This window comes from Crassostrea angulata, chromosome 1, assembly GCF_025612915.1.
Source record: "Crassostrea angulata isolate pt1a10 chromosome 1, ASM2561291v2, whole genome shotgun sequence".
Classification (NCBI taxonomy): domain Eukaryota; kingdom Metazoa; phylum Mollusca; class Bivalvia; order Ostreida; family Ostreidae; genus Magallana; species Magallana angulata.
The window spans coordinates 26,954,301-26,967,985 of NC_069111.1; the positions used below are offsets into that span (position 1 = coordinate 26,954,301).

General features: G+C 33.6%; 1 protein-coding gene across 5 annotated transcripts in view; it reads right to left on the reverse strand.

The window, feature by feature from the left end:
• LOC128175025 (regulating synaptic membrane exocytosis protein 2-like) overlaps positions 1 to 13,685 on the reverse strand; it is a 46,465-nt gene that overhangs the window by 11,923 nt on the left and 20,857 nt on the right. For 4 of the 5 annotated variants that reach the window (XM_052840412.1, XM_052840420.1, XM_052840403.1 and 1 more), the window contains 8 exons: positions 12,185 to 12,290; positions 10,831 to 10,938; positions 3,754 to 3,877; positions 2,165 to 2,256; positions 1,636 to 1,742; positions 889 to 1,019; positions 511 to 676; positions 283 to 390 (listed from right to left, as the gene is read on the reverse strand). In XM_052840412.1, the coding sequence (XP_052696372.1) occupies positions 283 to 390; positions 511 to 676; positions 889 to 1,019; positions 1,636 to 1,742; positions 2,165 to 2,256; positions 3,754 to 3,877; positions 10,831 to 10,938; positions 12,185 to 12,290 (942 nt within the window). The remainder of the gene's footprint in view (positions 1 to 282; positions 391 to 510; positions 677 to 888; positions 1,020 to 1,635; positions 1,743 to 2,164; positions 2,257 to 3,753; positions 3,878 to 10,830; positions 10,939 to 12,184; positions 12,291 to 13,685) is intronic. The other variant, XM_052840436.1, reaches the window with a different exon arrangement.

The following is a 13,685-nucleotide window of genomic DNA, read 5'->3' on the forward strand; positions in this document are numbered from 1 at the left end:
GGGCAACATAACATGACATTCTCAAACGTAAATATAAGTAATAAACAGCAATGTTAAAAAGTTCACTGGGATATGAACTTGGTTGGTATGTGATCAAATCTTCTGAGAAGACAATTTGGGCTTCACAGGATTTGATTACATGACCAGCCAAATTCATATCCTAGTGAACTTTTTAAATTGCTGTTTATTTCTTAAATAAGCATGAAATTTTTTTTTCTAATACTTCTGAATTAAACTTCCTATTTCCCCTGTGTGATACAACTCACAGCCTGACAGACTTACAGATCTTGGTGAAGACTGGGGTAAGGGTATACTGTTCTCATCATGTTGTGACAGGGGGTACCAGAAGGGGTCATCTTCTAAGTTTGCACTGTGTAGATCCAGAAGCACCTGTTGGAAGAAAACAAATTGAATACAGTTAGAACACAAAGTTTTTTTTTTAAACAGAGCACTCAAAACAGAATAGAAGGAACACGATACAATGGTATTAAGTACATGCATGTAACTCACTTCTCCCATAAATTCATTTGGTCCCACTCTGTCATAATCCCACACAGTTATTTCTAGCAGCAAGTTTTGAAGATCCTCTGATGTAACACCATAGTACATAAATGTTTGGTTCCAGGTGGGCTCATTGCTGTTCATAATTGTTTTAGTTCGACGTCTACTTTTTTCACTGAAAACCAAACCAAACATATCTGTCATAGTTACATAAGGGCTCTTATAAAAAATCAAATTTATCAATTTTTTTTTTACATATTTAATTTTGAAAATTATCTTTTCAAATTAATGCCTTTTATCTAGACACAAAGTTTAATTTTACTACCAAATGAATATGTTAAACTATTTAAGCCATAAATAGGAGCATCATCAGTGCGGTAAACTGACCTTCTGTCTGGAAGAAGGTAGACTTTGCAGTATGGGTGTCTGAACTGGCCTTTAGTCGTTGGTGGCAAGTTAGTAGCACTAATAAGGGTCACTATCAGCTCCTGTTCTTTCATATTATACCACAACTTCACCTATGTAAAAGCATCATTGTAATTTAAAACTTAATGCTCCAATTAAAAAAAAACTTTAAAGTATTTGGGCTAGTACACAGAACAAAGAATATATAAAAAAAAATTCTGTAATATAAAAATATGCTTTATTTCCAAAAAATAACTTTTAAGTTTCTGCACTAGTGCACATAACAAAGGAAAACAAAGAATACATGTATAAAGGGAAAAATGAGCCGATATCGTTTAAGAACAAGTATAAAGAAGGGAAACTCAGATCTGCAGACAATATTGCATGCAATAAACAATAATACGTTTTCAGAAATTTGCCAAAACAGCACGTACATTAAATGCCATGTAAGTCACTAATGGCAACATTTCAATTCAGGAAACTTTATATTTTTTTGTTATTTTGTACATTTTTCAACTTTTTTTTAAACTCATTTCTTTTTTGGCACTCAGAAATGATGCAATTTTTGCAATCCTTCCAAAATGAGACAAGCTAAATCAAATAATTAATTACTTGGCTATTATTAAAAATCTTTACTTATTTGCTAGTATTTCCTTTAATAGTAAACCTGCTATAAAGCAAAAGTTATAAAAAGATGCTTTATAACCTTTGTGGTGGGAATCTTTTTACCTGAATTTTGCCCATTGACTTGGGTGTCAGGGATCGTGATCTCGGACTTGTAAAATTTGGGGCTGTCTCTGAGAGATTTACTCTTCTTGTGTGGCCATTGGTAATATCTAATTGAAAAAGAGAAAAATAAGTACTGTATACAAGAATATATTTGGCCCCTGTTTCCTTTTTAACCCTTTCATCCTCATTGTCAGCAGGCAAATTTAAGAATGGGTGAAGAACAACTTTATTATTTTTTACTTTCAATCCATAACAATATCTCAAAAAGTGTCTGATTCCACTTTGATAAATATAAGGATAAGAAATACTGTAAACGTATTATATTTTGCATGTACGATATTTGGCGGAAAACAGTTTTTGAACAAGTTGGTGTGGATTTCAATTAGCGTATTCCCGAATGTGACTATTCTTATATATATATGCATTTCATTTAGCGACGTACTTGAATTAATTAGCGGAAGCCACATTCTGCCAAAAACGCCAAAAAGAATACACAGCTAAATGAAATACGTTTACAGTATATACTGACCTGTGGCTCTCTTGCCTCTTTTGTCATGGTCCAGCGGACTTCTGCGAGTATTGTGGTCAGTTTGTTGTAATCCAGGTGGGACTTCACCAGAACTATCAGAGTAAGAACAAAGATATCACTATAAGGCATACTCACGGACTTTTACAACGCACGTCAAAAAATTAAGCACTTTGAAATTTTTTTTCAATATCTCCACAAGTTGTCTGAAATATAAAAGCCACTGCTAATGCTAGGTTGTTATATGCCAAAATAACATCATTTTACCTCGGAGATAATTCTGCAACATGCACGAAAACTCGTACTTTAATTCTTTCTTTAAGTCAAGAATTTATGATTTATACAAAATAACATCATTTTACCTCGGAGGTTATTCTGCAACATGCACAAAAACTCGTACTTTATTTCTTTCTTTAAGTCAAGAATTTATGATTTATACAAGTTTTTCAAAGTGCACATAATGGGGTCTTCAAATGTTAATGAACACTTGTAACATTCTTAATTGAAATATTCAGTTGACTTTTTCAAAGAGCATTGCCACAAGGCACAAACAAGAGATGTTTGTAAAACACTTACAGTCCAAGGGGTATAACTCTGTCGAAAATTGCTCAATCATACCCAATATCGAACTTGACCTAAATATTATCATAATAAACTGTATACCAAATTTCATTTCAATATGTTCATCCTCTGCAAAAAAAATGAACGGAAACTGCAAATAACTAGAATTTTTCTATGTCCAAGGGCCATAACTCTGTCGAAAATTGCTCGATCGTACCCAATATCGAACTTGACCTAGATATTATCATGATAAACCTGTATACCAAATCTCCTTCCAATATGTTCATCCTCTGTGAAGAAAATGAGTCGAAACTGCAAATAACTAGAATTTTTCAAGGGCCATGACTCTGTCGAAAATTGCTCGATCGTACCCAATATCAAACTTGACCTAGATATTATCATGATAAACCTGAATACCAAATTTCATTCCAATATGTTCATCTTCTGCGAAGAAAATGAACGGAAACTGTTGGTAGACCGACATACAGACCAACCGACCGACAGACAGCAGCAAAGCAATATGCCCTCCCTTCTTGGAAGGGGGGCATAAAAATCATTTTTCAAAGTAGAGGAGTCTGACAAAAAGTGGAAGGAAGGGTCAGTTGACTTTAACATTACCCGGTATTTCATTTATTTTTCTGTAAATTATTTTTTTTAAAAAGGTACAGTTATTCAAAAGGTGGACAGAACAAACACTATTGCAGTTTTCTGTCCAACTTTGATGCAGGGGTCTATCCATAAAAAAAATTCAGATTCATTTTTTTTATACCTGGAAAGAGTGTCATTTTGCCATTTCCAAAGGGCTTTGAATAATCATAAAACTTTAATCGGAGAAAATACAATGCATGGTTGTACTTGGAAACTTTAATTTGAAATCAAAATACTTCACATTTTTTACTTCATTAAGTTTAATAGAGTAGTTTCAAAAGGAAGCTGAATATAACTTTTGGCCATATAAGGTACCTCCTTCTTTCAGAAAGACCAACAGACTAATAAGTTGGTTTTCCGTTGATTATGATTTGACTGCTCACCTGGCATTGCGGTTAACAATAAGCTCCACTTGTGGTTCTTGTTTAGACTCCATGATGATGTCTCGAACCTCCTCAAATGTAGCTCGCTGTAAGCATCTTCCATTGAACTCAAGGACCTCATCACCTACAAAGTACACAGAAATAAAAGTCCCATAGATAAACCTTACACGCAGTTAATCATTTTGAAGTTTTTCAGAAATATTTTGGTTCTGTCCCAAATGGGGCATGGGGTGGGGTTAATTTAATAAATAGGTTAGACTTATGAAAATTAAAAGAATAATTTGATCTTATACATGCATTTTGCTCATAATTTTCCTGTGTTCTTAACCTACAAAGTCAATAAGTTTGAATGGAAGTCTTAATAGGTCATAGTCTTCAGCCAATAGAATGGTCGGGAATGATTGACAAAAAGACATATCAGATCAATATGACTAAGATCTTTATTTATCATAGGCATGCAGGTTTTTGTTCATAATGAGCATAGTTTACTTGCTATATTGAATCATTACCGTACATATACTGATAAATGAATAAATAATATAATTAATCTATCTCTCAGTCTGTACTTTTCAAAAGTGATTGTTTTACCACAGATGAAGAGCCTAGTACCATAGATCAAGAAAAGTAGGCAAGAAACCTCGCGATGGACCATACTGACCTATATATATTTGACTCCCCAAATATATATAATGTGTATTGAGGCAAAAAAAAAAAATCAATGACCTGCTAGCTGACAACAGTGCTGCCATAGCTCAGCATTCATGCCATTTAGAGCAGAAACCTAGTGTGTTCCATGGAACAGTTTTTGACCCAAGAACTATTCTTAACAACAACCTCTCAGTCCTTCATATTGCATATCTGAGTGAACTAGCTAACTTAAGCTGCACACCCTCTTTAATTTAAACAGAATGTTGCAACTGAATTGGGCTAGATTGCAGATTCTGTTAAACAGATCTACAACAGTTGGCTATAGAATTTACTATTAACTATCATCTCACCAGCCATATTGAGCTAAAAATAAACATGTGACCAAGTCTTGATGAAACCAAATGGCAGCTTATCTGCCGTTTCTATTGACAGAAATGCAGCAAATGTCTTGGAGAAGAAATATAACTATCCTTCTCTGACAGACTAGGAATGAATAATGTATGAAAAGTACAAATATCCCATATCGCCGAGTCAGGAGAAACTTGAATTAGCATGTTCCGCGATAAAGAATATGGTCCCTTGAGCACCGTAATATTCCCATTACTTGTAAGACATAAACATTGTAGGCTGGTGATTCTCCAAATCTGCACTAAACAGTATCTTCTGGTGTAAAGTTAATGTTTATACAAGGTAAAAAGTATTGTATGTCCCAATCATAACTTATTTCAAGGGTAACAATTTAATAAGCTTTATTTCACTGAATTCAGTACACCATCCTACTATATGACTTAATTTTGATTTCATATTGTTGATTTATAAATGCTTGGTTTTGGGGGTGTTTTTTTGTAATTTGGTAGGAATATTTGAAATAGCAAAATAAATCTATTTTTAAGCAAGATACTTTTAAACACATATTTTATATTAAATATTTCAGGCATAATGTTGTAGTTTTTGAAGGAAATGTAATTCTGTGTTCTATCAGCTGTGCTTAAATGACAGCAAAAACATATTGATATCCTGCAATGTAATCAAAGGGTTACCCTCTTTGATTTGGTCCATGACAGAATATTTTGAGGGTATTGAACTGTTAAAAAAAGACTGATAACCACAAAAAGTGTGATGGTAAGTAGTGTTAAGTAAAGCTGCAATAATCTAGATAAAATATTTGGTCCTTCATCATTTTAGAGTCAACATTCACAGTCAACCAATTATATCCGTATGATGGTATAGCACCATTCTTGTTGTTGATACAGAGAACCTAGATCTATATAGGACCATGAGTCTTGCACTCCAATAAACCTGCATTGCTCTTGCAATGATTCTGGAACAATTGAAATCTCCCCCTTCAGTAGTTTTCCACATACAGTCTTGCCTGTCCACAGCCTTGCTAATTGCATGTCTTTCAGGATATAGCCCTTCTCCTCACTCCTTTTGCACTACCAGAAGAAAGGTCTCTTTTGGATTTTGCTTATCTATTCTTGTATAAGAAACCTTGACAATGACATTTTACTCTCTCCTTAAGAAAATACCACTGCCTTATGTTATAACTGACTATTTCAGAAATCATGCTCCATTTTTGTGCAAAATTTTCCAAAGGACATTCATCCAAAGTCTTAAGGTAGCTCCATACTCGTAAAATTCTCTGAGGAAAGTTGAAAAACCGAACTGATCTCGACTTAATAGACTTAAATGTCATTAATTGTTAGAAAAAATATGCATGTCATCACACTTTTTGAGATGCCAGATAAACATAAACTAAAGCATATTTTAGCATTAGAAAAATGTAATTTTTTGTTGTTAAAAGTAAAATCTTGTAGGCAGAAATTTGTTTTTCTTGTTTAATTTTAATGTCAACTTTATCAGAAAACTAAAATTACAAAAATATTTTAAAATTAATCGTTGTAATAAGAAAAACTATAGCATTTAGACATACAACTGAGAGAAAAGTCAGAAAAAGAGTTATTTCCCCTTTGCATAGATAAAATATATAAACATTTGGAAATTTAGTATAAAATTAAGTGCGAAAATATCTTGAACCTACCAATAATTCTAATTACATCCATGTGATTATATTCACATAAAAAAATAAAACTATCTTGCACAATTTTTAAAGAATTCAAAGTTTTACAAAAAAGTGTGACATCACAGAACACTGGATCTACTTTAATTAGTTATTACTGGTCTCATTTAAAAGTTGCCACAAAGCATGTGCTCTGTAGTCCTGACAGCAATGCTGAGTCCACCCAGTCCATTTACTTTAATTTTCATTATTTGCTTTTAATGCTTAATGCTTTTAGCTTTTCAGATACTGTGGTGTATATATACAGTAAAATACCATTACATGTACAGCAAACCCGCTTATAATAAATTCACTATTACAATGAAGTCAGCTTCATTCCTCCAAGTCATTAACATTATCATAAACTCAATGGTAATAACATTTAGTTATGGGTAAAAAGAATCAAAATTGTTTTATTTGGCACTTTGCTTTATGAGTGTTTTGCTGTACTGCATTGCCATTGATGCTTTCTTTTGAGGATACTATTCAGAGACTTACAGTACCGGCAACGCGGATCCCGTATTGGCCCGCGTTACCGTCACGGTATTTTTATCGTTCCCGCGATACACCATCGCGGTTTTTGATCGCGGTATGGATTGCGACCATGATGACACCGCGACGGTGTGATATACCGTTATTCCTGCTGCTGCTTGTTGTTGTTACTTTACCTGTACTGTACATTACAGGCAATGCGGGTCGCGTAAATCCACATCAAATATGCGACTTCAGATTTAAGCATAACAGCTGCATTGTAAATAAATTGTGGTCCATATTATTATAAAATTAATAAATTATATTTATGAAATAGAATATCATGAAATCGGAAACTACATTCGAATTACAACATAACATGATTAATACGCTGTTAAATTTTGTGATGTGTAAATAAGAACACATAACTTTGTATTTGACGGGCTTATTTCAGTTATTATTTCTATTAGTTGATAATCCTGTTTTTATAACAATCTTAAAATTAAATATTTTCATTAGATGAACTCGTATCAATGCAGAGCAATATCATCTTTTCTTTTTATAAGTTGACACGCATAGCGCCGTAAACTGTCAATACAAGTGTATGTTTTAAATTGAGAAATGAACAAATGTCGGGAATCAACTAACAAATCTATTTTTCATTCAATGATAAAATTATCATTCATATATAAAGTTAGTGCTGCGTTAAAGCACATGGAATCATAACGTGTTATCAGTATGCTTTTCCTGTGTATACATATAAAGTTTAAGTCACGATCATTTTCTGTGTATACATGTAGTGATTAACAAACTTAGGGTAGAAAACGACATGCCCTTGAGGGTTTTCACACCTATTCACGACCAAAGAAAAAGTCTATATCGCGTACGGCTTCGTCTAATTGCACAACAACTTACAGGAGAGAGAGAGAGAGAGAGAGAGAGAGAGAGAGAGGCGTTTAGGCGTAATTAACGTACACTTATGTCAAATATACTAATATCCAATACTAAATATTCATAAAATTAGTATTCATAAAAGAATATGGTACACTGTGATTGAATCCATCATGCAATTGCAAATTTGAGTCCACGTGCTGCATCTGTCAATCAAATCAGCCCGCTAGCTCTACCACTTGTTTCCTCCATGATAAAGTTTCGTTCTATTAGTTTTATTTTTAATAAAGAAAATAAGAAGTATGTTTAACAGTTAAGTTTTTTTTACAATGTTCGTGATGCATGATATACTGTGTTTGGAAAGTTTAATTCGTTGTGTTTTTTCTCTATCTCTCGTTTAGTTTATAATGGAGGTTTTTTGCGGGAAGGAAACTCTTTAACACGTTTAGCGGTTAAAGAACGCAGTAAAATGAATCAATTATTTGATATTACTATCAGTAAAATTGTTTGATATGCATGTAGAATTCTTCTTGGTCAATCGTTTCACAGATTATCTACCTGCCTCATTCCTGTGTATTCTGTGCGTTCAAGCGTGGAGTGATTTCCTGTCAGTGCGACCACCGGTTTCACACCTTTGTGTAAAACAATTGGGACTAAAGTCAAATAAAGTTAACTCCGACAGTCATAAAGCGGTGGGGGGGGGGGGGGGGGGGTAAGGTTACGATAACAGGAAACGGGTTTACATATTTGTAGTAGCTGTCAATAAGAATAAATGTACATGCACACATAAAATGATATCAATACATTTACTGAAATGTTTTTTATCGGCATGAAATATCCACAGCGAAACTTTCAAAACATGTTCTTAATTTCTTTGAAATGTATAAGAACGGTTTAACAACATTTCCTTCTCAAAAAAATTTATCTAGTTATTCTGTTAAGAGAGAGAGAGAGAGAGAGAGGCTCGGTCGCGAGCCAACGCTAACCTCCGCCACGGCAGGTAGCTGGTACACCATCACGACACCATGACATGGGATACCCACAATATCTTTCGATTACATAATATTATGCAATTCTGGGTATCTCTAAGGCTCCTTACTCTTTATTTGTTATAATTCAGTTCAGAGAGATACACGTTAATTTGATTTTTCGCATTACAATGGGGCGTATTCGAAGGTGGCAAAGAAGTTGATGAGGAAGGAGAGGCCGGTAGACACTCGCTATCTTCCATCTCTCGCAGCTTGGCCGTCATGTCCTGCTCACATCCAGTATGCAAGACCACAGCTCGATCGATTTCCTCAGGCCGGCCCCACTGAACGTCATACTCATTTCCACACTGAATATTTAAGTCAGACTGAGTCTTGAAGAACACACGGCTTCGCACTTGAAGATTGTCGTCGCAAACGTAACGCACTAGAAAGTGGGAATCCTCGCGCAATGACAAACGACGAGCCATACATGTACCTAAAGTAACGCAACACAAATTCACTAAAACGTGAATTCACAAAAAATGTACACACAGAAGACCTTGTAAGAAATGAACGGAACGTTCTAAAATTACTGGATTGGTAATTTTATAGGAAGCCCTAATTTTTAATCACTTGCTTATCATTAGTTGACACGCATGGACTTCAACAACAAACAATACAAATGTAGGCGAACCAATTAATTGTTAAGAAAACACAATCACACTGCGTACACATTTATAATTTTATTGGCAATTAAAATCATTTCATGATAATTTTTAATTTAACGACCTTTTTAAAATATGATAATGGATTCGAAAATATTTTATTTGCAATTGCTGCACAAGTATTAAGTTAAATACTTTTATAATTTATTCAATAGCTATGAAATTAAAAAAAATAGTAAAAAAGACTCCAAGTATTTCGATTATAATCTCTGTCAAAATCTGGTTAAATATCGTCATTAAATATAAAGAAACATGCAATTTATTTGTCATTCGGGGAGATAACTCCCGCTTGTATACGATACTTTTCCATCGATAATTTTACCGTGGCGGGGACAGGTAGATGATGAGTTTACCGTGATGGGAACGCGGTATACCTGTCTCACCTGGCCGATCACCTCGATGTGTTTATACCGTGACGGGTCGCGGGAAACACGGGATCCGCGTTGCCTGTACTGTAATAGCCCAATACTTTTTACTCTAATCTACACTTTGATGTTCCTCTCTGTTTGTTAAAATATAAGAATGCAATCAGGAGTCCATAATAAGTATCAATATATAATGTTCAAAATGTTATAGTATATAGAGTGCAAATAACTCAAAGGTTGTATCAGTTCTGTACAAAATTATGGCTTCACTCCAGTCAGATCCTATTGGACCTAATCATTCCTGTACAGGCATCAGATCCTATTACATATCAAACTGGTATCAAAAGAGCATTTAAAAGGTTAAAAGGAAATTTGCATCAGTTGTTTAATATAATAAGCTAGTCTGAATGATGACTGTACACCGATGGCCATTACAAGCTGTCAGCCAATCAGGTTTCTCCTATTTTTGATCCCTCTACATGGTACCGTGATTAATACAGATGGCCATATCACATATAACTTAATGATAAAACTGTAATATGGCAGAATTACCATTCAAATGGGACACCAGTCTCTCACTAGTAAAAATTGTTGCTTCTTATCTGTGGCCTTAAAAATAAGTACAGCCCAGTTTATGCTGTACTTTAAACAACTATTAAGTGAAAACTACCTCTTGGTTTGCAATAAACCAAATTGAATTATACTTTGCTTCAGCTTGGTAATTCCAGTAGGTATAATTTTCAATGAGTTTTCCAACATTACCTAAATAAATGCTAAATGACGCACAAGTCACAATTTTTCCACTGACATTTTCAAAAATTTGATGCACTTATTTGGTGATTAGTCATAAAACAGTGAGCAAAGAGCTCTAATTCAAGTTACAATAAAGTCATCTGAAATACAAATTTTGGTTTAATAAGAAAACACTACCAAGTTCTAGCTTTACATACCTGGACGTAGATGGCCAACCGTGTCAGCTATACTGCCCTTTTTGACTTTGGTGATATATGCACCATGCTGTCCTAGAGGTGTCTCTCTACCTCCCACAATGCTCAAGCCTAAAAAAATAGAAAGTAACATTCCTCATTAATGAGACTCTATAGCTATATAGGCAATCAGTATCGATGCAGCAATGATTTCACTGTCAAAATACAATAATCAAGCCCAAGATTTTTAAAAACTAAAATGACTACGGTAATAACATAACATCTGTGCAAATTATTCAGATTAGTAGAAAATCTTTCGATTTGTACAGTATATATATAATCTGCCGTCTCTCTGTATGTGTGGCTTTCCATTTGCCTGTCCCATTGCTAGCATGAATTGACATGTTACCAAATGTATTGGTTCCAATTAATCAGAGAACAAAAGCATGGAAGTTGCCTTTATAATCAAGAGGTTGACATTTTGATCAATCAGAGTGGGGACGGAGTAACCATTAAATGCATGCCTCACTTCATCAGCTCCTACACTGTTTACAAAATGGTACAAACAGTAAACAGGTGTTATAAACAAAGAAAAGGTTAAACAATAAGTAAAGAGGATAAATATGTTTTGAGCATCTCAAAGCTGATGGCATTTATATCAATAGGATTGTTTGAGCTATTTCCCACCTATTTTTACATTTGTTTTAAAATCATCTAGCCAAACCCTTTTCATCTTTTGAAAAAAGGTGTCATCATGCAGTAGCATTTATATGTTAACAATAAGGATTCCCATATGGGTGCTTTGTGCTGAGTTTAGTTGATATTGGCCCTATGGTTTTAGAGAAGGTGTGAAAATGTAAAAAAAAAAATGCTCAGAGGGATGGAAGAACAGACTGATGGAAACAGGACAAGGGCTGATCAGAAAATTTAACTTGATTCTTCTTCTCAGGTTGGCTGAAAAGGTGCCTGACAGTTATGAAATCAGAGGTATTTGAATGTTTTAATTTCCCTTCTAGCAAATAAAGATGGAAAGCAAGACAAAAGACAACCATGTGTACATTGTAATTATCTAAAGATGTTTATCAATGAATTATTATTTTTTTTTTTATAATGAGAAATTTGAACTGACTATAATTTCAAGATAAAATGAATTTTAAAAAATTAATAAGTACTTCGTATCTAAGCAAATCTGAAGAAAAAAAACTAAATTGTCCCAGTCCTACTGGGAAAGAGATAAAAACTAAGGGACAAAAGTGCCCTTTTGACCCCAAATCACAACTGTCTCCGTGAGTGCATGCATACATGGTCAAATAGCTAGATCTATAGGTCTCATATCATTATTAAGGAAGCTCAGTAATAAAATACATATGGAGCTTACCTAAAATTGCACAGTCATCTTGCCTTGCTCCATCAATGGTTTTTTTAAGAATCATGTGACCTACATATGTTGAGCCATCTGATGACAATTTCCAAGTCACAGGATGCTACAATCCCAGGATTCAGAGCAATCAAATATATTATTACAGTAAGAGTATAAAAACGGAACAAAAAAAACCAAATAGGATATTAATATGTGATTTTCCTTGTCAGCTATATACACTTTTTATTTAAAGTTTAATATGACCATAATTCAAAATGTATTCAAGATTTTTCATCTTCAGGAGACCAAACTGAACGTTATATATCTAATCCATGTGGATATAACATTCGTGTAAAGAGAATTTTATGACAAAAGTTTAATCCTTTTTATTACATGCACTCTTAAAATAGAAAAAATATAATTTTGTAAATTCAAAAAGCTTTAAATTCCAATACATGAATTAAAAGTTTACTGAAAATCATATTTAAATAATCAAAATTTTAAAAAAAGTTGTCAGCATTAAAATACAACATCAAGCATATCTATTTCTGATACACACGGTGCTGCTATTAATAAAAGACGAACTCATGCAAAGTTATAAGTACACCACATTGAGGACAGGATAACCTAAAGCTTGGTAACAATGGGGTCATTTGAAAGCAGTTTTAATATGAGTAAGCAACATTATTTCAATGGTTGCTTATCATAAATGCACTATCATTGCACTTACAGGAAATGAAATTTCCCCATTATACCCTTTAATCTATTTTTCTTTACAGATATCATGATCATTTATTGTTGAGTTAAAATGCTATAAGTAAGTAGCAACACTTGGGAGTTGACAGCAACCAAAACAGCCAGTAGATTCTTGCTCCTATGTTTTAACAGCGTACTTTTCTGATATATAGTTACCTGGTAATCTCTTTAATTAAATAGACAAATATATTAAAGCCAGATCCCTATTTTCTGGTGCATCTAATTGGAAAAATATCTACACCACATGATTTAAACTACTGTGCAAATAGAAAAACGGTCAATAGAAAAACGGTCATCTACATTGGAAGTTGATGTCAATATATATTTAGTTCTGAATATTGATATCAGAAGAAAGGCTCTAACAAACTGACACATATTGGACAGACTCCACAATTTCAATTTAGGAAATATTTAAACATAACTTCTTGTCTTTTGGTCAATGTTCTAGCAAGTAGGTAAAACCGGACTTTTATCTATAGAGTCATGACAAAAAAGTATGTATGTGCATGATAATGAATAAAAAAGATATGTGTTGAATAAAATGGCATTCAGAAATTCAATAAGATTTGTGTAATATAAAGTGATCAATAGAGCAAAAGTAATTCCATCAATTTTCTTTTAATTCTGAAGTTTTGTATAGTTCCGTTTCTTTTGTTTTATTTTGTTGTTTTCTTTTTTAATCAAATAGACCACTAGACATGGCTCAGTATATCTACCCATTTCTTTAGGCTAAATCAAGCTCAATTATTTACGACAACAAGTT